The following is a 25,587-nucleotide window of genomic DNA, read 5'->3' as shown; positions in this document are numbered from 1 at the left end:
GTTTAGGTAGCTGGGCTGGGGCTGTCTCACCCATTGGGGATTAATAGAGGGGATCAGTGGTAGGGGGAGGGCTGTGATGCTTGATGGAGGAGATAGTGTGTGAATTTGGCAGGTGAGGGTGAGGAGTGGCAGGAGGATACGGGAGCTTGTGTGGGTTGTCTGAGGACTTAGCAAAAGGGACCAGTAGCAGCAATTGGGGAGACTCATCTTTGGCATTCCAAGAATTAAAGGATCCAAAACTTTTTGGTCAAAACAGAACAAGGCCAGGGGACTGCGTCAACAGATAACACGTCCCACTGTGGGATTGCAATGTCACCATACACTGACTGCCCCAGAGCAGCCTGCCACAGAGAGCGTGGGAACCCAGGGGGCTTGTTTGTGAAACAGCTACATGGATAACTATTAAAATTCTTTAATCAACTCCCAGGACAGATAGGAAGTTAAAAACCAGTTATGGGGTGTGCTCTGAATGGTTGGTTTCTTCCTCTGGTTGCCTTTACCTTACAAGAATAGCGCTGGAGTTATATTTTAATCTAAACCATGGGGTGCTGGGTTGATGGAGATTTCTTGGAGTGGGGGAGGTGCTGCAACATTTGCTGGCAGCTATGAGATCCCATTTTGGGGGAGGTAGAGGGGCCTGATTGGCCAGAACATCTTAAGGGTGGGGCTGAGGGACTATAAAGTTTACTCCAAACTTATTCCACTTTAGGAGATCAGCGCAGATACTCTAGTCCTCAATCTACTTGCTGGGCAATGGCTTAATTTACTTAGGTGCTTGCTCCAGCCCTGCGGAGTGGGTTGCTCTTTGGGAGCTCAGTTTAGTTAGAAAACTACTGCTGCTCCAGACTTTACGAGGTGGAATTGACTCCTGAGTCTAGTTCAGGAGCTTACCCCACCTTAGAAGCTTGGTTCATCTCAGAAGTTTGCTCTAGTTTGGGAGTTCACTTCGGCTCTGAAACTTGCTCTACTTTATGGATCTGACTCCAGTCTGGAGAACTGGATTTGCTTAAGGGTTGCTGTTAGAAGCGTTCCTACCCTTAATGAGGGGAAGCGGCTATAGGAACGTTGTCACTCATATTAACATGCTTCCTATGCAATCTTAAATTTAAATAATTTATTTTCTCTATTTTTTTAACATACTTCTGTTTTTTCCCTCCTCTCTTTCCTTCACTGCATTTGGAAGTCTAAGATCCACAGCTCTCATGCTATGATTACAGGGTGACACTGACACAGAGTTGTGACATGAGGATGCGGCTGCCACAGCATCATGCTTTTATCTCACACAAGATATGCAAACGGTGGCTCTCTGAGGTGAATGTAATGCATGGCAAATGGAGTGAGGATTTTTATTTCATTGTAACACCAGAGATGATGAAGCTTCCCCGCTGAAGGTTCAGCTTCCTCTGAACATGGGGAAGGCAAGGCCAGGTGAGGGGTAGGTATTTTGTAGTTGTGCCCCCTGCAGGAGTGAGAAGGCTGTTAATATCCACCACTGACTGCGTAGGGCAATGGTTCTCAACCAAGGGCATGCATACCCTTGGGGATATGCAGAGGTCTTCGGGGGTACATCAACTCATCTAGATATTTCCCTAGTTTTACAACAGGCTACATAAAAAGCCCTAGTGAAATCAGTACAAACTAAAATGTCATACAGACAATGACTTGTTTATACTGTTCTATATACTATACACTGAAATGTAAGTACAAGATTTATATTCCAATGGATTTATTTTATAATTATATGGTAAAAATGGGAAAGGGAGCAATTTGTCAGTACTAGTGTGGCTGTGACACTTTTGTATTTTTATGTCTAATTTTGTAAGCAGGTGGTTTAAGTGAGGTGAAACTTGGGGTACACAAGACAAACCTGACTCCTGAAAGGGGCACTGTAGTCTGGAAAGGTTCAGAGCCACTGACTTAGGTCCCTAAGATACAGTGTCATTCTTTACATTTTCAGAAACACTGTATCCTTGCTGATTCCTGCTGCAAAGGAAGGCCAAGTTCAATTCTGTGACCAAAAGGTGTAGGAGAAGCCTGGAACAGGAGTAATTGGTGCTCAGAGCCACCCCTTGCACATTCTGCCCCATTCCAATGCAAAGGCCCTGGAGCATCGCCAGCAACACGACCCCCTGGAACTTTTCCCACTCGTATGTGCCTGGTGAGATGACCCCGCTGGAACCTGTTAGGGAGGTGATTTCTCAGCTGTGCTATTAATAGTCTTGACGTGCTTTTATAGTGAAGGGTTGTTTCAGACCCAGCTCCTTAGGATCTGCCACTGGGGTTTCCACAGTCTTCCCCCCTGGCTCTGACAGACCCTCCCATGCAAAACAGGGGAAGCCCCCTTATACACCCAGCAGGGAATGTCCTTTCGGCAGGGGGAGGAAGCACACAGCCTACCCAAGATGGGGAAGTGAAAAACTGCTGTGGAAAATAAGAGAGGGTGGTGAGAAGAAGCAACTGTCAACACCCTCCAGCTCCACCCTGCTCCGTCACAGAGGAGAACGAGGCTCTGGTGACCTTTCAGAACTGCTAATCAAATGCTGCAGATGAAATGTGACTGATCTGGGGCTCAGCCTCTTTCCACGGCACCCCATTCCCCCCCCCCCCCCCGCATCATGGGAGATTGTAACTCAGCATTATGACTATGGCATGGCTTGTGGGAGCGAGGAACGGGCAGGGTCAGGTGACTGGAAGGGACGTTGGTTCAGAAGGTGGGAGGGATGCTACATTTTTAAGGATTGCATGTGAAGTTTTATCACCTGAAAGAGTGAGGGTCCAGGAGTGGGTGAAGTGGTACAGTATTACAGTACAGACTCGGACCCCCTGCACCCTCGGCACTGTACACACCCGTAGTAAGAGATAGTCCCCACCCCCGAGAGCTTACAGTGCAAGCAATAGACACAGCAAACACAGGGTGGGCAAACGGGAGTATTATCATCCCTATTTCAGGATGGGGAACTGAGGCAAAGGGAGACAGTGACTCACCCGAGGGGTCTGCAGCAGAGACAAGAGCTGAACCCCACCGTCCTGTGGCCTAGTGCAGTGCCTTGCCACAAGACAAAGGCCTTTCCTCATGCCTGTAATTTGGATTTCTATCGCCTGTAACTTGGAGTTCTAGAGCTAATTTCCTCATGAAGGCACTTAAAGCTCTTTGCAGTCTGGATGTATAGAAATCACTCACCCACAGTACTGCTGAAATGCAGCCACCTCGGGGTGGAACACGGCAATTGTCTGACAACACATTAGCAGTGCTATGCAGCAGTTGAGGATAGGAAGCAAATTATGCTACATTCAACTGAAACTGATGGGGGAATTTTAAGTAGGTGAGATATAATTACCCCAGCTGGAATTTAGCCAGGACACAGAGAATAATAACCCATCTTATATAATGTGCCAGAGTATAGACAAGCCACATGCAAGCTTTCCCTCCCTTTCCCCCCAAGTACAGCTCTAGCAGTACACTTCACTGCAGCACCCCCCCATATTCCTGTCCTGGGACCCCCACTCAGTTCTGCCAATGCCCTGCTCCACCCCTGCTATTGTTGTCCGGTGCTCCCAAATAGCTCTTGTCAGTGAATCTCAGTGCTGGCCTGAAGCATGTCCTATGGTTCTAGTCCTGGGCCTTCCTCATGCCGGTAGTTTTGTGACAAGCCTTCACGAAGCTTTGACAATGCTGAATCCATCAGACTCGCCTTTCTAGTGACCTAACCAAGATTGCCAGAGATGGGTGGCTGGAGCGCTACTTACCCAGCAGCTGCCTTTCCAAGCCCTAAACAGATTTCACTAGCTTCTTGGATACAGCACCAGATTTCTGGCCTTGGCACCAGTGTGAGTTGTGTTTGCTACCAGATTTCGGCCACTGTTCAGTGCACAGTTCTAGGTTACACCGTGCTCACGTGAACCTCTTGGAACTGGGTAGTGGGAAGGGGCTTATGTTCTTTTCTTTTCAAAGCCTTTTCCTCTTTGGTCACACTCCTTGCTCCCCTGCAGTCCAACAAGGTTGCATGTCTCACCTGGTGAACAAATCAGTCTAGGAAGAGGTGAAATCAGAAGGTCTTGGTGTTGAGGGACTAAAAGATCAGTTTCCAGAGGAGTCTCTTTAACCTCTCGCACTTCAGTGGGAGCCAAAAGCAGCATGGGAGGCAATAAAGAGGAGGGTGCTACTGGCTGAAAGTCACTGCCACCCAATAGTCTATGTGTCAGGAACTAGGGCTTGAGTTCCCTCAGCTGAGCCTGGGGCTAGCTGGCTCAGCCCTCAGGCCAGGTAATGAGCCTCGCTAAGGCAGAATCACCTGACTGGCCGGCTCACTCGATTGGCTGCAAGGTGCCAACAGGTCTGTGTTTAAGCTCCGCAGCAGTGGCAGGTTGGTGGCTGTGCTATGCTTACACCTGCAGCTGCGATCTTTCCTGTGCCTACCCACCTTGTTCCCAGCCTTGCTCCAGTCCCACTCGTTTGCTCCAGCCCTGCTGCTTTGCCTGACTTCTGACTCCTGCTTTCAGCTCTGATGCTAGGCTGGGCTCCAGCTCTGGCTCTAATGACTAGGTCAGACCGCCCATCTCCCTGGTCCCTGACATTAGGTAGGCTTGGTCTAGCTTCTTATAGGCAGGTGTCCACATCCTAACTGGCATGCATTTGGCCTTAGACATGATGGCAGCCTCAGCAGAGATCTCATGTGCCTGGGAGACCGCACTCCTCCCACATTTAGAGGTGGTCTCTTCTCATAAGGGAGCGCTATGTACAGAAAGCTTCTACTGAGGACAATGTGTAGAGGAAGTTTCCACTGCTGTTGGCCTGGTGCTACCTGCTCTGTGGCGAGAGGACTTGCACACTAGGGCTATCAACTGGGCACTATAGTAAAAATGTGGGTGGGAGGACTGAATAACCACGTACACCCCAGAAAGACAGAAGAGCAGCCTCCTGGATTGACAGCAATTTCACTTTATTCGTTAACGTTACAACTTATTTTGTGTCCGCTCATCATTCTCCCCATGCACAGGCAATGGCACAGTCCCATGCACTGAAAATAAGGAACAAGAAGCATCTACAAAGAGTATTTCAGCAATGACATAAATTCCCCCAACTCTGCCCATGAGGGGGGAATTAATACTGATGTGTTCTCACCCATCACTGGCAGGAAATCTATTCAAAACAGGTAGGCTACTACTTGCCTCAGAAGAATCCAGTATGGATTGAAATGGTGCCTGCATGAACCTCTGATATTCATAGCTTAGTGGCAGCTCACGAGAGGGATGTTTCACTGGGGTGTTAGGTAAGATGGTGGATGCCTTATCTCTTGCCGCCTTTCAAGTTAGACTGGACAAGCGACTGAGAAATGTAGTGTGGGGAACTATCTTGCCCTGGCACAAGATGGGCTCGTCCACTTGTACTTACTGATTCAGGGTGATCTGGATCACTTGGCAAATTGGATGCAAGCAAACAATACGCGTTTTAATACAGCTAAATGTAAATGCATACCTGTAGGATCAAAGAACGTAGGCCATACTTACATGACAGGGGACTTTGTTATGGGAAGCAGTGACAAAAGATTTTGAAAATCTGAAAAAGATTTGGGGGTCTTAGTGGATAATGAGCTGAACATGAGCTCCCAGTGTGATGCTGTGGTCAAAAGAGCTAATGTGATCCTGAGATGCATAAACAGGGGAATCTTGAGTAGAGTAGAGAGGTTATTTTACCTTTGTATTTGGCACTGGGTGCGACTGCTGCTGGAATACTGTGTCCAGGTCTGGTTTCCACAAGTCAAGAAGGATGTTGATAAATTGGAGGGGGTTCAGAGAAGAGGCACGAGAATGATTAGAGGATTAGAAAACCTGCCTTATAGTGATAGACTCAAGGAGCTCAATCTATTTAGCTTACCAAAGAGGTTAGAGGATGACTTGATTGCAGTCTATAATTACCCACATGAGGAACAAATATTTAATAATGGGCTCTTCCATCTGGCAGAGAAAGGTATAGCACAATCCAATGGCTGGATGTTGAAGCTAGACAAATTCACACTAGAAATAGGCATAATTTTTTAACAGAGAAATTAATCATTGGAACAATTACCAAGGGCTGTGGTGGATTCTCCATCACTGACAATTTTTAAATCAAGACTGGATGTTTTTCTAAAAGATCTGCTCTAGGAATTATTTTGGGGAAGTTCTATGGCCTGTGTAATACAGGAAGTCAGACTAGATGATCACAAAGGTCCCTTCTGCTCTTGGAATCTATGACTAGGCCTTTTCCACTTCCACGTCTTAGGATTTTTTTTAACTTCTTTCCTTTTAGAGATGGTCCCGTGTCTACATCAGCGATTCTCAACCTGGCAGTCACAGGCAGAGAGGAAATGGGAGGGAGAAGATACGTTTGCAATCCTGCCTCCTTTCTCTGTCCAGTTTTCCAGTGAAGCAGATTTGCTCTGTCACTCAGGACCAAATGTGAGGAATGCCCCATAAATCATTTGGTTAACGTCAACAGTGCTTCCCTTGAAAACATTATAGAAAGTGGTGCAAAGGACTTTGGGATAGCATCTGAGGAGGAGCTGTTTTGAATGGCAGCAACTGGAGGTCTTGGGACACAAAGATTAAGCACCCCTGTTTCATGATGAGGGGGTCTTCCCTTCAGAGGTAGTCACTGCCACCCCTGCAAGGGCTACAGTAACCACGGTTACGTGACATGAGGATTGCCTGGGTGCCAATGCTTCTACAGCCTTTCCAGACTGAGACAGTGAGATGCTGAAGGTATGTCTACATTTAGGGTGGCCTGTAGAGACACTGTATACCCTGCTAGTACAGGTTTAAGCAGCGGTGTTGACAGTGAGGCACGGCTCAGGTGAGTAGAGTGCAGCGCCCCACACATCTGAACACAAGGGAATGTACCCTACACATCCCCTCACATGCCCAAGCAGTGCCTCTCACGCCTATGCTGCTGTGTAGTGTCCCATTACCTATCCACTGCCAGAGCCTTCCACTGCCATAGTGCAAAGCTCTGGCAGTGAGGAAAGACTCCGGCAGCAATCCACTGCCAGAGCCTTTCACTGTGGTTTGTATCTACACGCCACAGTGACTATTGTGGCTGCAGCCTGCCTTGCACTGTGGCCTGTAGCTACACCTACCCTACGCACCACCATAGACAGGCAATCGAATGTGGGCTTCCCATGAAGAAGCTGCTGAGCACTTAGCCCAGTTTCTGCAGCACTCCCAGCCAGAAGGGAATGAGAGACTGGGACTTGAATCCAGGTCACCTGCATAGCCATATTAAGCACTAACCTTTACACCACCAGCCAGGTGGTGATGTATTTTAGTTAAAGCGCTTTACTCTCTTACCCTGTCAGGATTGCTGTGAGAAAGTCCGAGACACCAGTTGCAGCAAGGAATTCAGGCTTTTGTTCCCTGTAACAGCTTCTTCAATTCTCTCTAGCAACTATTCTGGATTAAAGTCACTTTTATTTCAGAACAGAGTGTCCACATAAGGAGTTATTCGGAATAGCTATGCTGGTCAATTTCCCCATGTAGACAAATCCTTACAGAAATATCAGTTATAGCTAAATATTCCCCTCACCCTCCCATCATGCTAAAAATATCTATTATTATAATTCCTGTTGTCATGATACATGTAGTATTTCCTGAAGAAACATGAACTGAAGCCGTGGTGGCCAATGGGACGTGCACACATATCCAAAGTGCCTGCCACAGTGATAGCCCCAATTCTCTGTCCATGGTCCTGGCTGATTCCAGGTCCAGTTGGTCACTGCAGAGATTTCCTTCCCTCATTCTCTGCTTGGGAAGATGCATTTCAACTCCACCTCCTAGCTTCCCAGACTCTGCAAGGGGATTCGCAGAGCTGCAGAGCCTTGGCAGGGGGGTTGCCACAGTGTGAAGTGGTCACAGGAAGGAGGTGTCTGTGTGTGTATGTTATGGGCCCTCTGATGCTTGGAGGACTTGATTGTAAGTTGAATGGAAGCTGGATGGGGCCCGGCCTATGTTATTTTGCACAGGGCCCCACAGAACATAGCATTGTACCAGTGCTAAGGACCCAACCCCGCTCCCATTGACGCCAATGGCAAAACCCCCATTGATTTCAGTTGTGCAGGATCAGGGCCTACAGAAACCCCACCTTCCATTTAAACTTTCACTCTATTCTTCCTTTTTACCCTTCCCACTCTCCCTAGGACTCCCTCTCCGCACCCACACAACACACCCCATCCCCTTTAAATATGGACGCTAGTTCGCCAGTGCCTGGCGGTGCAGCAATCATGCAGTTGGTATGTTGGCTCTGAACAATCACTTTTCCTCACGTGCCATCTCTCATCTAGCTTCTCCAGCTACAGAGCTCACGGACCAGGGACAATACAATTGACTCAGGTATCCTCCACTGGTTAGGGGAGTAACTGGGACTTCCTGGCTTTAACCACCATGTTTGAAAGGGGAAATATAAAAGGCAAAAGGCATAGGAGGCTGGTAAAAGTCTCCACCCAAATGAAGGGATTTTTGTCACTTTCAGTGGGCAACCGGCTAGAGCCAGCCCTATTTTGCCTGCTGTCATGGTCTCTCCTCAGTGAGGCAGTTATTCTGAATGGTCTTTGTGGTCACCAGGACAGTGGCCCCCAGCTCTGTTGCTGGCAGTGGAAAGCCATGGTCACGTTCTTCGTTTCTGGCAGAGAGACCAGAGAGCTCAATGACATCACTTCCTGTCCCACCTTGGAAGACTGGCTTCCTCTTTGAGAAATCTCCTCTTCCTGCTGGCCCAGCATGCTTCAGGGCGCCATTCACATGTGGGCATGTGGCCAGTACGAGATCATCTTCTGGCAGTTTCGGTCCCTTACAGGCCTGGCTTTCACAGGAAATGACACAGTCCAGGTTTTCTACAAGGGGAAAAAAACCTGATTAATAATGCACAAGCCAGGGTGGGTTGTATAGCTCCTGGCTGAGCTACCCTTCATGACATCATCCTGCAGGAGCACATGCAAGATGGAGGTGGGGGTGCTCCAGTGAAGGAGGGGGGTAAAGGGCCAGTGGATGTCACCAGAGGGCACTCCCTTTATTGTCAGCAGGCAGCTCCAACAACCATTCAGCTGTCAGATCCCCTCCCCACCCTCGGGACAAGGCCCTCAACCTTCACCCCAGCTGCCAAACTATTCTTGTGCTCCCAGTGACATGTGGGAGAGGTGTGACAAGGAGGAATTCTGCCTTTCCCGCCTTCCAGAGACCATGTCTGCATTAGCCAGGTTACACTGACAGTTTCCCTCCCAACCTGCGGAAGAACACCTCGCAGCCATGCTCAAAAGAGAGTCAGACGATTGCTCAGGAGGCAGCACTTGAGGTAACTTACCCCCAGCTGTTGTGGGGGTAAGATCTGGGCTAGCCTGAATTGGACGCATGCATCACACTGACACAGCTGGAGCTCTGGGAGCGGTGGAACAATAGACTGCAATGCTGCCTTCTCTAGTGTAGCGAAAGCCCCGGCCCTAGCTACTAGCTCTGCTTCTTCTGCTGGCTGCAAACCTCTGGGGCATCACTGCAGGACGAGAGGAGCACGTCGGAGGGGAGGGGACACCATGGGGCACTATGCGGGGACAGAGATTGGAGTCTCTGGATTGCTGGGTGAGGCTCTGCAGAGCAAGGAGGGTGTCTTTTGGGGGTGAGAGGAGAATGGGGTAAAGTGGGTGGAGGACATTTCTGGGGAAGGGTAGTTGGCTGAGATTGCAAGGCCTTACACTCAACAGCATTTCTTGGTTTGTTTATCTGTAACACAATAACTTTTGAACACCACCTCTGATCCAGGCCAGCATTTAGGGGAATGTTCCTGGCCTCAATGGCCAGACCTCTGTTGATTCTGGGGATGATCAGAACCATCTATAGAGGGACAATGGGGAACACTTGGAGCATCTGACACCTGTGGGTAGCACCCAATACCATTTTGCAGCATGACAATACCCCTGCTCACCCTCCCATCAGCGTTTCACATCTTGACACCCTGAATACAGAAGAGGAATAATTGCTCTCCCAGTGGGGTGGACAGGCAGCCAGCAGGGGAAGCCAGAGGGAGAGGAGAGAGAAGAAGGCTTTCTTCATCCCTTAATCCTTCCTAAAGTCCTGCCTCCTCAAAGCCTGCTCCAGCTGAGGGAGAGAGGGCACCGGCTGTCCAACCCTCCCTTACAATGGGCGGGGAAGGGAAGACAGGTGCTTTGTGGCAGGAGAAGAGAGGGAAGACACACAGAGCCCCTGGCATGGGACCTTGCTGTGAGGGGAGGGGAAAGTGGGGGGAACAGAACCCCTGGCATGGTAGAGAGAATGGGGGACCCTTCTTTGGCAGGAGGGAAAAGGGGTCATGGGGGCACACAGAATCCCTGGTGGATGGGGGAAGACTGGAGGATGCTAGCATGAGGGCACACAGAGCCCCTAGTGGGGAGAGATTAGGGGGAGTTGCAGGGAGTTCCTGAAATAGAGGAGGATGGGAAGGTGGCCCACTGGGAGCTTGTGGGGGGAATGGAGGGATGGTGGGTGAAATAAGCTTGGCCTATGAAAGCTATGTGCGACCCTCTCCTACTATGGGGGTTTTGGATGAAGGAGGCATGGCTGGGGGTGTGTAAAAGGGGACCATCAGCCAACACACTAAGGAACTTGCCCAGCTGAGGGAGCTGTCATCTGCCAAACCGCCTCACCTGAACCAGTTTAAGGTAGCCTGAGTGTGGACACTCATACTAACAAGCCCTCCCAGGCATGTCTACACTATAATTAAAAACTCATGGCTGGCCCATGCCAGCTGACTGGGGCACAGAGACTATTCAATTGTGGTTTGGACATCTGGGCTCTGGCAGGCGCCTGGGCTCTAGGACCCAGTGCGGTGGGAGGGTCCCAGAGCTCCTGCTAAGCTACAATTAAACAGCCTCTTAGCCTGAGCCCGAGTCAGCTGGCACGGGCCAGCCATGGGTTTTTAATTGCAGTGTAGACATACTGTAAGAGAGCTGCCAATGCCTCCCATGCAGCTGCCACCACCCCTTCAGTGTTCATTTCTCTAGCTGGCAAGCCTCTCTCATGCACAAACCCCTCCCATCTACAGGTGATGGAGAGGCAGCTGCCTCTGTAGTTAAGGTCTCAGCGCAGGAGTGCAAGTAGGGTGTACACAGTACTGGCAAGAAATGTTTAGCAGGTATGGGGTACCGGAAAGACTTGGAGCTAGCCCCTTCCCCTCTGGAGGGGGGTGGCTGCGCTCTGCTCCTTCAAGGAGCTTTGTTTAAGTTTGTTAGCATATGTATTGTGCTGCTACATTGGTCAGGAGTCCTCAAGAGGGAAGGGGTGTGTGGGGGGGGGGGAACGGAAGGTGTTTAAACAGTGTTTTTATTCTGTTTCTCCCCCTTGGTCTGAATTATCCATGACATTCATACTGCATCACATCAAGTCCAAATCATTAGAGGACTGCCTCTGCTTGCACTGACCAGAGGATGTTTGGATTCTGATGTCAGCCCAGTTCTGCAGCCTGATGGGGATCAGGTGTTGTCCCTAGTGTACATAGAATTCTTCTTTGCAGCCAAACTAGTCTAACATGCATTTTGTTAACTGGAACTGGAGCAGCAAAACAAAGAAAACAGATGCCCCATTTTCCAGCTTTGTGGGTGAGAGAACTATAAGTGAAGATTATGATGCCGGACACTGATGGCTTTAAACCAGCTGCCTCAGAAACCTGCCAAGAACTTTGCTGAAAATATGTTCCTCATCTTAGCAACGGAGCTAAGACTTATGATACATCTGCCCACCTTTATTTGAATGAAGCTCCTTCTGATTTGACAGCTCAGGCATTGTCAGTTTCATCCAGAACAATTTACAAATTTGGAACCTAATCCTGAAAATCATTTGATCCATCCCACTGAAGACAATGGGACTATTTGCATGAGTATGGACCACTTTTGTGGTAAGAGTTTCAGGAGTCTGTTCTGTTCCCATAAAGGAAGTTGAATCTCCTATTGAAATGCAATGTATGGGTACAATACCATAATGCAGTTTAGGATACAGTTCTACTTAAAATTTGTCTTTTAATAAGTCATAAATATGCTGAAATAGCTTCTCACCCAACTCCCATATTCCATATAAACAAACTGAATACCAGGAGGGGAATATTTTAAGTTCTCTTTGGTCTAGGTGTGTGGTGTTTAAGATGTCACTGAAGCAGGGGGAACAGCAGCATGGTGCTGCAGAATGGCCTCTGCCCATGAGGGAGTGCAGCTGACCCTGTTTCAGTTCCATTACAAGCCCAATCTTCACCCCACGTTAGTTTAGGAAAATAAAAAGATTTTCACCAGCACTTTTTCTGATTGCTGTTAGGATGGTGGGGGTGTCCCCCCGGCCCCCTCACATTTCAAGTCATTTAATGAAATGATACTGAAGTTATAATTAATTTAAAAATGACCCTTTTTAGCCTCTCATGTCTCTGGCCCCCTCGTTTACACACTTAAACATATGCACCTGTTGCTATTTTAAGTCTTTTGAAGCTTTCTTTCTAGATTGCATACTGAAGCATTGTGTTTGTGGCAGTCAGGCTTTGGGATCAGGGCTAAGGGAATTTCTGATGTATGGAGTCTCATTTGAGAATGTTTAAACTAGGGATCGGCAACCTTTGGCACACGGCCTGCCAGGGTGCTTACACTGGCAGGCCAGGCCGGTTTGTTTATCTGCCGCGTCCGCAGGTTTGGCCGATCGCGGCTCCCACTGGCTGCGATTCGCCATCCCAGGCCAACGGGGGTGGTGGGAAGCTACGGCCAGCACATCCCTCAGCCCGTGCTGCTTCCCGCAGCCCCCATTGACCTGGGATGGTGAATCGCAGCCAGTGGGAGCCGCGATTGGCCAAACCTGTGGACGCGGCAGATAAACAAACTGGCCTGGCCCGCCAGGGGGCTTATCCTGACAGGCCGCGGGCCAAAGGTTGCCGATCCCTGGTTTAAACTATAAGACTAGTCCATGCCTCATACTTGCTACCTTATCTTGTCACTTCCAAACTCTTTCATGGATAGATTCTTTCACCTATAGCATTCTTAGTATTTTAATGTTTGTGACTTATTGCAGCAAACTTCACTCTAATTAATTAACTAAGTGTTCTGCCTGGGAGCTGAAAGGCCCCTGATGATCTCTCACCCTAGCTGCTGCTGATACTGAGAGGAGCACAGTCATGGAGCCAGCATCAGTATGCAGGGATGGCTTATCTGTGACATTCACGGGGAATTTTCCCCTCCTTCCCCCCACCCCTGCTGCACAGAAACTTAGAAGCAGAAGGGTGAAGAGAACAGGAAAACAGCATATCTTACCCCCTCCCCGGAAGCCTCTGACGTGCTCAGAGAGACATGAAATTATGCATGACAGTTTCTGAGAAGAGAGTGTGGGGTTGAGTCAGCACAGAGGCATAAGCTCCCAAGGGAAAAGAGATATGGCCACACCCAACCCAATAGTGGCCCTGCCTGACTTTTGATTAGGGAGCATGGCCCTTTTGTGGCTAGTAGGGAAGGGAGGGAAGCCCAGCAGCTCTGCTATACTTGAGGTTAAGACCAGCTTTCTGTGTAAAGCTCAACTCTTCTAAGTGCTCTAAAATCTACATGGTTATGATTGCCTTGAAATCTGGTGTGCCTCCTGGGGGCACAACACTCTGTTAGTGATCCAAATTCACAGCCATTTGAGCAAGAGGTTCCCAAGATGCAGCCTCAGAAAAACAGCTTATCTTAAAGTTGAAAGATTCTGGCAACTTTTTTCTCATGGCTAGAGCTCCAACCAGGGCTCCTATCATCCCACCAGGGTCTCCTGTGCTTGGGTTACCCCAACGGAGCGAGTGGCACCCATTACCCTTTGAGGGAAGTCAAATTAAAATGTTGTCTGAAAAACTTTTTGCTTTTCCTGTTAGACTTGTCCCAAGCTTCCTGTGTTTGTTCTTGAGCATAATAGATTACACTGAGCATGCACAGACAGAGGAGTTGGGTTCTCAGGTTTGATAGCCTTCAAACTTTCCCATGATAGTCAAAGAGATAAGCAGTAAATCTTTGAAGGTGACCCTCCCAGCCCATTAGAGAGACAAGGTGGATGAGGTAATATCTTTGGACCAACTTCTGTTGGTGAGGGAGATGAGTTTTCGAGCTAACACAATGCTCTTCAGACACTCCACCCAGCCCATGTCAGATTAGTCCAACCTTGGGCAGAAATCTGGGAAAAGTTGGGAGGCAAATTGCTAAAATCTGTCTGGGTTTTCTTTTATTTCAGGGGAATGTGAATGCTTGCTGGCAGGGGAGGGGCATGTTCGGGGGTGGAGGAGCGCAGTGAATGGGGTGAGAGGGTTTGGGAGCTGCATTGAGGGAAGGGGGATGAGTGATAGGGGAGGTAAGGGCTTGGGGGCGGGATCTTGGAAAGAGGACATGGGGGTAAGCAGCATAGGGATTGGGGGAGCATAGGGGCAGGGGCTCCTGTCAGCCCCACATTCTTCCTTACTTTGTGTGTGTGTGCCTTGATGTGGGAGGGGAGGGAGTTTCAGCCCCTCTCCTTACCCCCATGTGAGCTGGGATCTGGTGCTCCCTGCCCCCCCGCCCCCGCCGTGGTATCTGAGCCCTGCGTCTCTGTGTGCCAGGATCAGGGGAGTTGGTGGGGGGCTGCCTATCTTTGGTGAGCTAACTCCCCATGTGTGCCAGGTGCTGGGGGGGAGGGGTTCTGCTAGAGGGTCTGAGCCCCTCTTCCTACCCCCTCCCCTATGTGAATCAGGATGTGGGGAGCTTAGAACAGTCATACTTGGAGCATGTACCAAAACCACACTGCTTGATGCACATCAGAAAGTCCTGGCGGGACGAAGGGAACACCTACTGCCATGGAGCAGTTCACGTGTCTCTGAATTATTGTTTCAGGCTGTATTCGTTCCCATTGAGTATTCTCTTTCATCTGAGAACATCTCAGTAAGATGAATGGACTACTTGACAACTCTCTGAGCTTGCAACTTTGAAGTTTGAAACCTACCCTGGACAGAAATCTGAGACTGAACTGTAAACATTTGGGGAAAAGCTGTCTCTCAAATTTTGTTATGTTTTTTGAGAAATGTAATCTGAGAGCAGCAGAATATTCAGGAGATGATGAAGCTATATTTGAAAAGCAAATAAATTATAAATGCAAATACCCCCTGGGAGGGGAGGGGTGGAAGAGTAGGTCGTGATAAGTGGCAGAGGGGTTTGGGTCTGCAGTGAGATATTATGGGGAGGAGGATAAATGGGAATGTGTGATGGGCGAGGGGAGAAGACAGGAGCAATCGGGAGTAGTGGAGGAAGTTGGGGGAAGGGGGCTTCCCTTCTGTATGTGTGCTGGGATCGGAGGGAGCCCTGCTCCACTCCCTACCTGCTGTGTGTCCTGGGATCTGGGGACCCTGAGCCTGGTGGGGTGTCTGGGCCCCTTTACCTGTCTCTCCACATGAGCTGGGCTGGGAGGGATGAAGGGTAACAGATTTAAACATCTGAAATCCGGAACACAATTAGCTAAGATATACATCATCCCTATGTGGGATGGGGGAGAGTGGGGGTGCGGGGTCTGGGAGGGAGTTAGGGTGCGGGGGGGGGGCGGTTCCAACCTGGGGCAGGAGGTTCGGGGTGCGGGCTCTGGCCGGGTGGTGCTTACCTCAGGCGGATCCCAGTCAGCGGCACAGCGGGGGTAAGGCGGGCTCTCTGCCTGCCCTGGCTCTGCAGTGCTCCCCAAAGCAGCTGCCATGTCCAGCCCCTAGGCAGAGGCACGGCTAAGCAGCTCTGTGCAATGCGCACTGCCCCACCCACAGGCACCACCTCCACAGCTCCCATTGGACACAGTTCCCAGCCAATGGGAACTGCAGAGCTGGTGCTCGGGGCAGGGGCAGCGTGTGGATCTTCCCTGATCGCCCCTGTGCTTCGGGGCCGCAGGGACATGCCAGTTGTTTCCGGGAACTGTGCAGAAGCAGAGCAGACAAGGAGCCTGCCTTAGCCCCACTGCACTGCCGACTGCACTTTTAATGGCCCGGTCAGCAGTGCTGATCGGAACTGCCAAGGTCCCTTTTCGACTGGGTGTTCCAGTCAAAAACCGGATGCCTGGCAACCCCTAGGTTTGGGGGCGAAGAAGGAGACACACACTAGTCTTCTCTCCCACACTTAGTTACTGTAGCAAACGTAGTAAAACTGTCAAGGTTTTGGGACATAGACCGTGGATGAGATTTCTCTCACCAGCACTGTTAGCAACTACACATTGCAAAGGCTATCCTCATTCCACTGGAACACAATATGCGAGGGGGAAGAAGCACCGAGGAACTGCATAGCAACCAGGTGGCCTAGTGCAGGATTTTCCAAAATTGGGAATGTTTCAAAGGGTTGGTTGCATGGCAGCTCCTGTGGCTCCTGTCCCACAGGGCTGGCTGGGCTCACCTCCCTGCTCCAGGCACTACAACCTCCGGGGTCCCAGTGCCACTCAGGTTTGGCCCAGATGTCATGATGATGGGAGCCTCGATAGGCCAAATTTGAGTGAGTCTCACTGCAACCCCATGAGCCAGGTCAGAACTCCATTCACCAATTTGGTCCAGTCAGGGGGGCGGAGCCAAACCTGAGCAGTGATGCCACCCTGGAGGTTGCAATGCCGGGAGTGGAGAGCCAAGTCCAGCCAGCCACAGTACAGGAGCTACCACCCACCAGGGGGCCAGGACCCAACCAAGACCACCCAGGGCTTCCACCCCCTGACTTTTTACTGGATCGCAACAGGACATAAACATTTACAAATGGGTCCTGAGCCCAGAAAGGTTGAGAACCACTGGCCTAGTGGAAACATCACTGTATTTAGACTGTTCCTAGCTCTGCCACTGGCCTGCTGAGTGACCCTGGCAAATCAGTTTCCCATCTGTAGAATGGGGATAATGATGTAAAGTTCTCTGAGAGCTACTGATGAATTGCACAATATAAAAGCTGGGTCTTTTAATTATTACCTTGCCACAGTAGCATATCAACTGCAAACCTAGGTGAGAACACCTGTCTAAATGGCCACTAACTCCTACCAACAAACATTTCTCTTTCTGTTTAAAAATCTAGGAAATTAAATGGGGAAAATACATTGCCCCAGAGTGCAGGTTGGCCAGTGATAGCTCATGCCCTTCCAGCATGCTGAGTTCAGCAAAACTCAGACTTGAGAAAACCAGGAACTAGAGTTCAGGTAAACACCCAAACAACCTTATCTTCGCCCTCTTTGAGTGATGCCCCAATATAACCATAACACACACATTTGCGCTGTGTCTTTTTACTGTACTGGACAGGTGCTACCTGCATCTGCCCTATGTTCCAACACGGAGCTTCCTCCCCTGACCTAATACCATACTTGAAAAATGTAATAACCACTCCATGCCCTTCTACAACCCCTTCACACCTGCACACAGGAAACCACCAAACCTGTGCTTTCCCTTACCAATCATTAAATCCACCAACAGCTCTCACATCCCACCTCACTACCCATGATACCCACGGCAAGAAGAGCCCAGTGTCCTGCTACTGACCGATGCAATTCTGTGCTGAAATGATGCTGACAGGACCCTCAAAGTACACACGTGCACCTCTTCCTTTGATCACACACTGGGGGACTCAGACCCAGACCTCCTCGTATCACAATCACAGCTCCTTCAAGCTGCTCCAACGTATCCCTCTACCATTCAATACGGCTCTGACTAGCACAGTGAATGCAGCTGGAGCGCATGTAGACAGTGGTGGATTTAGAGTTAGTGGGGCCCTGTGCTCAGCTTCATTTTTGAGGCCTCTCCTTGGGACCCAGCCAAAAAAAAGAATATTCTGTCTTATCTTCCCCCCCATACTCCCCCGCCTCCATTTTTCATTCTTTTTTCTTCATCCTCCTCCTATAAGTAATAGGAAGTAAATGAAAATAAAGTGAGATACCTTGATTGTTTTTGTAGTCTAACTTATTTTTCTACAGACCACTTGAAAATCGCTGAGGGTCTCGGTGGACCCCTTAATGATCTTTCTAAATATTGTTTGTCCCATTAGTTAACTATTATAAACCACTTTGAATAAGAGCACTTTATAAAAAAAATGTAAAAAAGCGTTGGGGTGCGGGGTCTGGCCAGGACTTATGGTGCGAGAGGGGGTGCAGGGCTGGGGGTGCAGGGTCTGGGAGGAAGTTAGGGTGCAGGAGTAGGCTGGGGGTTGGGATGCAGGGTCTGGCCAGGAGTTAGGATGCAGGAGGGGGCTCATGGCTGGGACAGGGGTTGGGGTGTGGAGCGCTTACCTGGGGCAGCTCCCATTTGGTGCGAGGGGTGCAGGTGGGGATGTGGGGGGGTGCAGGAATCAGGGTGGGCAGGGGGTTGGAGGTGTGTGAGAGGGTGCAGGAGTCAGGGCTGCAAGTGTGTAAGGGGGATTCAGGAGTCAGGGAGGGCAGGTGGCTGGGGGAGTGTGAGGGGGTGCAGGAGTCAGGGCTGGGGGTGCAGGCTCTGGGAGGGAGTTAGGGTGCAGGAGTGGGCTGGGGGTTGGGGTGCAGGGTCTGGCCAGGAGTTAGGATGCAGGAGGGGGCTCAGGGTTGAGGCAGGAGGTTGGAGCACTTCCTGGGGCAGCACCTATTTGGTGCGAGGGGTACAGGTGGGAATGTGTGTGGGGTGCTGCAGGAGCTCCTGTTTGGTGCTCAGGGTGGGGAGGAGATGTGGGGGGGTGCAGGAGTCAAGGCTGGGGGTGTGGGCTGGGGTCATGGGAGTGCTCCCAGCCCCCTGCCCTGAGTGGCTCACAGCAGGGGGTTGGGGGGTATGTGTAGGAGGAGTGCAGGAGGCACCATCTTTGCTCCTCCCTGACCTGATTCTACCCCCTTCCCCAAGGCCCCACCCCCACCCCTTCTCCGCTTCCTCCCCATAGCGTGCTGCAGCCCCACTCCTCCCCCTCCCTCCTGGAGTGACCTGAGCACCGGCAAACAGCTGTCTGGCAGCGGGGGAAGCGCAGGGAGGGGCGGGAACGTGGCATGCTCAGGAAAGGAGGTGGGGGAGGAGGGAGCTTGGCTGTCGGTGGGTGGGAGCCTGCAGCAGGAGCCCCAGGAGCCAGCATGACCAAGCTTTTGCCCCTGCAGCTGCCCGTCCCTGGGACCCCCTGTCATTAGGGGGCCCATGCCAGGGCACCCTCTGTTTCAAGGTAAATCCGCCTCTGCATGCAGATAATTCCCAGTGGCTATTGCCAGCTCCCAGGGGACAGAATTAAGGTGGTGTGGGTATTTACCTGAACTCTATATTTTGTGGTTTCCAGAAGTTTGAGTTTTGTTGAACTCTATGTTCTGGAATGGCATGAGCTATCATCAGGCCACCACCTGTGTTAATGAACTGTTTTGCTATTTAATTATTATTTTGGGATTAAAAGCACAACTTTGCAAGCATGAACAATTGGGTGTGTATTTCTAGTTTCGGGGAAAACTCCACAGAATGGAACAGAAACTGGTAACTTCCCTATAGTTTTACGAACCAACTTATAAAATCTAATAGAGCATTATAGCTCTGCAGCAACATTCTATAAAGCAGGTTAAAAAAAAGCCTCTAGAAAGGATTTCATTCTCTGTTCAGTGATGCAGGGTTTAGAATAATTCCAATAGAGCCCTACTGCATTACTGCAGAACTTTTCCCCAAATGGTTGTGCTCTTTAGCCTGCAAGAAAATGTATTTTGTGCATTGTACTCATTTGTACCAACCTCTGCAAGCATCTATCTGTGCGTACAGATGGATATGCTCAAAATAAGAGTGTGTGGTGGGGAGGAGTTTGTGTCCATAAAGCTTCAAGTGCACAAATGGAGCTGAGATGAGGCCACTTGGAAAATTTCACTCTTAATTTTTTTTTTCTTGAGAGCTTCTGCAGAACTTAGTGGGGCCTCTGGAGAAGAGCTGGGACAGTATTTTGGCCTGTCTCATCTCACTCGGAGCCCAGGGAGGCCTCGTTGCCTTACAAAGACTAAAGGAACTCATTCTATTTAGTTTATGGAAGAGAAGGTTAAGAGGTGATTTAATCACGGCCGAAAGTGCCTACAGAGGAAGAAGGTATCTGATGCTAGAGGGCTCTTTAATCTAGCAGGCAAAGGCATAAGCAGAGCCAGTGGCTAGAAGTTGAAGTCAGTAGAGTCCAAACTGGAAATGAGGCACAACATTTTAAGGGATGGGTAATTGGAACAGATTATCAAGGGATGTGGTAAATTCTCCATCACTGAGTCTGAATGTCTATCCAAATGATGTGGTCACTGGATGAAATTCTCTGGCTTGTGTTATACTGGAGGTCAGACTAGATGATCCAATGATCCCTTCTGCCCTTAAAATCTATGAAATAAAGACACCTACCCTTGGGCTTTTCATCAGGGCTCCTCCTCTTCCTCTGCCGCCTCCTCCTCACTTTGCAGGTCAGCAATCCACAGAGTGCAGCCAGGACCAGAACTAGCCCCACTAAAGCAGGGATCCCAAATATCAAACCTGGGCCCGGTGCTGGTGCTTGGGTTGAAGTGGGGGCTACGCTGGTGTGACATGCTGTGGAGGGAACTAAAGCAAGATGGGCAGTGGTCAGCCCGAGGGGACATACTGTGCAGACTTGAGGACAGCAATCCCGCCCACGGTACCTTGGGTGGTCCCAGCTTTGAGCTCAGGGGCTGGGGAGTTAAAACACAATGAATAATCCCAACATTTTCATCAAATGTGGAGCAAACTCCCTTCACAATTGTAATTCCCAACATCTACCCATTCTGCCTCCCTTACACAGGGAAGTAATAGTCCCAGTCTCTCACCTTCTCTCTCCTAAAGGATTCTTATTTCACACATAATGTGGATTGGGCATCTTTCATATTGCCTGTCTTTTCCATCTCTGGGTTGGGTTGAGATCTCTCTCTCTCCCTAGCTGTTGGGGTCATATTCACCTTTCTGTCTCTCCCTCCTCCCCTTCCCTGGCTGCCGGTGACTGTCCCATTCCTCCATTTTTCTTTTCCCCACACCGCTTGGGATGAAGCTCCCCTACCTTCCTGAACCTGTCTCCACGTTCTCTCTCTCTCATTCCTGCAGTCCCTGGAATCTTTCCCTCCAAGAAGGGGCTGATCCCCAATGGGTGCCTGATCCCCACCTAGGCAACCCAGAGGCTGCCGCTCTTCTCTTACTTGTGTCCTCCTCGGAGTGTCCAGGCAGGTCTGCGCACCTCACACATCTCTTGATCAAGGGGTCGAAGCACTGGGGAAGAAAGCAGGCAGTGTCCTGGTGTCTGTCTAAGCTTCCCCGCGCCATGTCCAAGTCAGATTCAAAAATCCTTTATTGCCCGGAAACTTAGACGAATGCTGCCCAAGTATGAATTCACAGAGCCCTGAGGCCTGTGTCCGAGGGAGATACAGTCTGTCAAGCTGTGTCTGTCCCTCGGGGGCTCCAGCTCTCTGCACTTCCCCCAGGTGGCCCTATATCAGGGGGAGGAGGAGAGGAAATGTGCTGAAGGCGTCAGCCAAGCCTGCCCACGCAACACCCTCCTCAGCCCATCTCCCTCCCCCAACCTGCCCACCTAACAGCTCCATAGCCCATAGGAGCCACCACACCAGAGCTGACTAGTCCAATAACCTGCCTCCTGCCACACCAGAGCCAACCACTAGTTGATCATCCAGTCTCTCCTCCAGGGAGGAGCATTACTTGTAGAAGGAATCCAAGCAAGTGAAAGCCACAACTCAAACTCTTTCTCGGTCACTGCCCGCTAGTCCCATCCCTCTTGTGTTTTCACTTCCCTTTTCACTCACTACATCTCATCTCTCTTACCACCAATTTGGTTTTGGTTTGGAGGCCTCACTTATGCCCTGCTTTGCGGCCCTCTCAGTTTCTGCTATTCACCCTTCTTTATCTCGCTTTGAAAGGATTCTCTTTCCAACCCAGGGCTTGTTTTCGCCTCATTACGGTGCGAGAGAGAGCATTTGGGGATCAGAGCTGTAGTTCCTGGGTTTATGACTCCACTTCTGAGCACAAGTATCAGTAAAACTAGAACTCTCCACATGGGCCTGCGCTTAACGAACACCCCCTCCCCTCCATAGTTCTGAGCTGCAGATATGTCTGAACATGGTGGAATAATACTCAACATCACGTGTGTTGTATTTGCTCATGTTAAACAAATTCTTTATTTTGCTTCTTTTTTGCAGCTAATCTGCCTATGCATTTCTACTGCACTTTTCTCCATGGAATTAGAGCACCTCCATGTCTGTTATTTTGAACTTGCAGCTTCCCCTACTATTCCTGTCTTGGTCTTCTCTACACAGCTCTGCCAATGCACCTGAATCCTAACCTGCAGCACCCTCTGCTCTTCCAGTTCCTGACTTCTCTTGAGCAGCAATAGCCAATCATGCCAAACTGGATTTGTGATGTAAATAGCTGCTGGCTAGAATGAGACTAAGACCCTCAAAACTCATGTCACTTGTGACCTATGTCATAGAGGAACCCATGTCTGGTCCAAAGCCCAGTGAAATTAATGGAAAGACTCCTACTGCCTTAAGTGTGCTTTGGTTCATGCACTTAACACATTAACTCTTTTGTTGCATCAACAGCTCTTCCCTTCTTCTGCAACCAAAGCAACTGCAGGATGGATGTTTGTTTCACAGCAAGAGCTGTTATTCCAGTTGTTATTTGGTGAATCCTAGACCCTGGAGATGACAGAAACCAGTGATGTCCCATCTTTTCTCCTACCCCCTAACCCTCCCTTGCTTCTTCCCTACAGTATATTCTTCGTTGTTTTGTCCAGTCCTGTTTTAAATTACCCCAAGGATGGGATTTCTCCACTTTCTTTGGGGGACTCTTGTAGTTGAATAGATCTTAAATATTTCATGAAATCCACTCTAGCTTTCCCTTTGATCAGTTTCATCCACTTATTCCCTCATATCACTCTAAATAAAGCAACATAATTAATAGGAAAGAGAACATTTCTTCTCCAAATACACACTTTGGTTTGGTTCAGTTGGAAAGGAACCAGATGAAACTCCTCACAGGGACCCAGGATATCTGTTCGCGATTCTTGTCTGATTCCTCCTGTCCTACAGCAGATTGCTTGGTTGTGAAAATCTTCTCATCGTTCCCCTCTTGTCACTTCTCACCGCTTCACATGTATTCCTGCTGGACTGCTGCAAACAAGAAAGCTGAGCGCAAGTACCTTTCAAACAGCAGAAAGCATTGTGGGAATACTCTCTCCATGAGGCAGCACTCATGAAGGAACAGGTTGGATGAATGGAAAGAGAACTCTTACAAAATCTATACGGATGGTTTGAAAATAAATCATGCTGTACACATGTTTACAGTGTTGAGATATTAAAAAACAAAAACAAAACAGGCATTTTTCAACTCATCCCCAAATATTGTCAATCTTGAGCATTCAAAAATCATGAGTGACACTCCACAAAACTGTGAGATCATCTTAACAATAATATATAATGTGTTCTTTTTCTTTGCCTTCTGGCTTTTGAGTCTTCCAATTTCACTTGGATTATGTTTTCAAGCTTTTAGCCACAATCATGAGGGCTAGAAATGTACTTTTGTCTTTCAGTGAAAACTGGGATTATCTTGTAATCACTTAACTTCAGGAACTCAGCTTTAGCAAAACCACCAAACATCATGTGACTTGTGACAAAATTGCAAGAGTTGATCCTATTAGGTCAGTAAAAATTCTTTCCAAAGCCGAAGCCCCTGTCAAATCCAGCTCCTATGGAATGTGCTTTAGCATTGCAGCAGAGAGCGGAGTGAAAAAAAAACCCCTCCCCCGAATGCTCTCTGCTTCACTAATGTATGTTAGTAGCCCCAAGAGTGAGACGCACTTCTGCGTGTGACAAGGATATTCCTTTTTTTTTTTTTTGGTAATTTACCCAGAGCAGGTGACTGGGACTAGGAAAAAAAGACCATGTGGCACTCTGTGTGTTATGCCCTCATTACACATAGAGACAAGATGTCCAGGCCTGAAACTTCAGCTGAGAGTATGCCACAGCATTTCAAAGAGCCAGGGCACATATCCCATTGATATGAAGGCTTCAACTGACAGGTGATTAACCTCTGCTAGGCCTCTTTAATAAACATCTCTGTAGCCAACAGCAGTAATCCAGTTGCTGTAAAATGCTGTTTGCAAAACATTGAGCCTGAAAAGCTTTCACAAAATACTCTGGTACAGTCTCAGTGTCTCTATATATACACATACACTCATTCCAGTCCTGTTTCCAGCTCTCTGCTGAGTGTGCTGGATGCAGGAATCATGACAATGCTCATGCCCAGTGCGATTCCACCTCTGCAGACATCCTTCATTATTGGGCTCCTGTGGCACCCACTGACTTGGGGTGGTGTGATGAGTCAGATCAGTGGGCTGCTTACACCCATATAATGATCAGCTACAATGCTCCTCAAAAAATCTTTCTCTGGAAATGTGTGTCACCAGGCAAATGGTTTCCCAGCTTCTTTGCTCACATTAATTTCACCTGCTATTGTCTTTTTCCAAGACGGACATTCACTCTCTTTATTTCCCATTGGCCTGCTTTACTTCCCCCCACCCAGTTCTTTTGTGTTCTCTCTACTCCAGTCATCTCAATGACCCTAGTCTCCCATTTCCATCTCTCCTCTCTCTCCCCTCCCCCACACTATCTCCCTCTGACCATCTTACCCCTCCCCTTTTTTCTTTCTTCTTTCCACCTCTCACTCTTTCTTCTCTCTTCTGTCTTGTTGCCCCTTTACTTAGGGTATAAGGCAGGATTCTTAGGTCCTGTTCTTATTTCACCCATGAACTAAGTACATGATCTTGGGCAACTCACTCATGGCCAAATTTTCAAATGGGGGGGGTCTAAATAAAGGCAGTTAAGTCCATATTTTAACAGCTAGGGCTGGATTTTCAATACAGCTCAGCACTCAACAGCTCCCATTTGGGCCTCTTAACAAAAACCAGACAAAAAATGGAGACGCTAATCCTTAGCCAACAGCACAGGATGTGAAGCTTGATGCATTAATGTTTGCAAAGTACGCTGACATCATACTGTGTTGAAAGCTGCCGCTGCCTGAATGCACGTTGTTAATGAGCAATAATTCTACCCTCTTCTGTCACTCTACCCAATTTCTTTCTCTCGCTCATCTTTTTAAGTCCTGTTCTGTCACTTTCAGTCTCTCTCTGATTTCTCTTACCACCCTGCCCTAAGCCCTATTGTCTGCATCTCTTCTGTGGGCAGATAGTGAGCTCTGGGTTCCCACTGAAGTTCACTCACTCATTGAAAAGCCCCATTGTCTTCCATGGAACTTTACTCATATGACTAACGACTTACCCAGGTGAACCAGGGGTCCACAGTACAGACCTTTCCCCTTTGTCTCATGCATCGGTCTCTGTCTCTTTACTCTCAACAAACAATTGATCCATTTGGATCAGCATGAGTTAAACCTGGCTCAGCGAGTGGTTAATGGCTGTGAAAGGTTTGCGTCTAAAAGTGCTATATGACAGGCAGATATCGATAATAACTCACATGAATAATTAAATAGCACAAAGTTGACTCACTAGCTAAGGAAATTCACATTTCTCATCTTGTTTGTGAAGAGATGGAAGCCCCAGGAGCTTAGGAATCTAGTTAACCAAGTAGTTTTTATTA

At 49.0% G+C, this 25,587-nt stretch overlaps 1 protein-coding gene across 1 annotated transcript; it reads right to left on the bottom strand.

Moving 5' to 3' along the window:
• Positions 1 to 8,478: 8,478 nt before the first annotated feature.
• On the bottom strand, positions 8,479 to 24,518 carry TNFRSF13C (TNF receptor superfamily member 13C). The gene is made up of 4 exons (XM_045000960.1): positions 22,926 to 24,518; positions 21,121 to 21,408; positions 20,321 to 20,515; positions 8,479 to 8,864 (listed from the first exon to the last, which is right to left on the bottom strand). Exons 2-4 carry the CDS (start codon positions 21,242 to 21,244, stop codon positions 8,542 to 8,544), a joined length of 642 nt encoding a protein of 213 aa, XP_044856895.1. The 5' UTR covers positions 21,245 to 21,408; positions 22,926 to 24,518; the 3' UTR covers positions 8,479 to 8,541.
• Between the last annotated feature and the right edge of the window lie 1,069 nt (positions 24,519 to 25,587).

This window comes from Mauremys mutica, chromosome 1, assembly GCF_020497125.1.
Source record: "Mauremys mutica isolate MM-2020 ecotype Southern chromosome 1, ASM2049712v1, whole genome shotgun sequence".
Classification (NCBI taxonomy): domain Eukaryota; kingdom Metazoa; phylum Chordata; order Testudines; family Geoemydidae; genus Mauremys; species Mauremys mutica.
This window is presented reverse-complemented; position numbering and strand designations above follow the sequence as displayed.

Excerpts from the sequence above, each read along its gene's own strand:
- TNFRSF13C (XM_045000960.1), bottom strand. The coding sequence starts at position 21,244 with ATGGCGCGGGGAAGCTTAGACAGACACCAGGACACTGCCTGCTTTCTT. Across the intron at positions 20,516-21,120 it reads ACACTCCGAGGAGGACACAA|TTCCCTCCACAGCATGTCAC; the intron begins GTAAGAGAAGAG and ends ATCTTGCTTTAG. Across the intron at positions 8,865-20,320 it reads CCCTGATGAAAAGCCCAAGG|AAAACCTGGACTGTGTCATT; the intron begins GTAGGTGTCTTT and ends TTCCCCTTGTAG.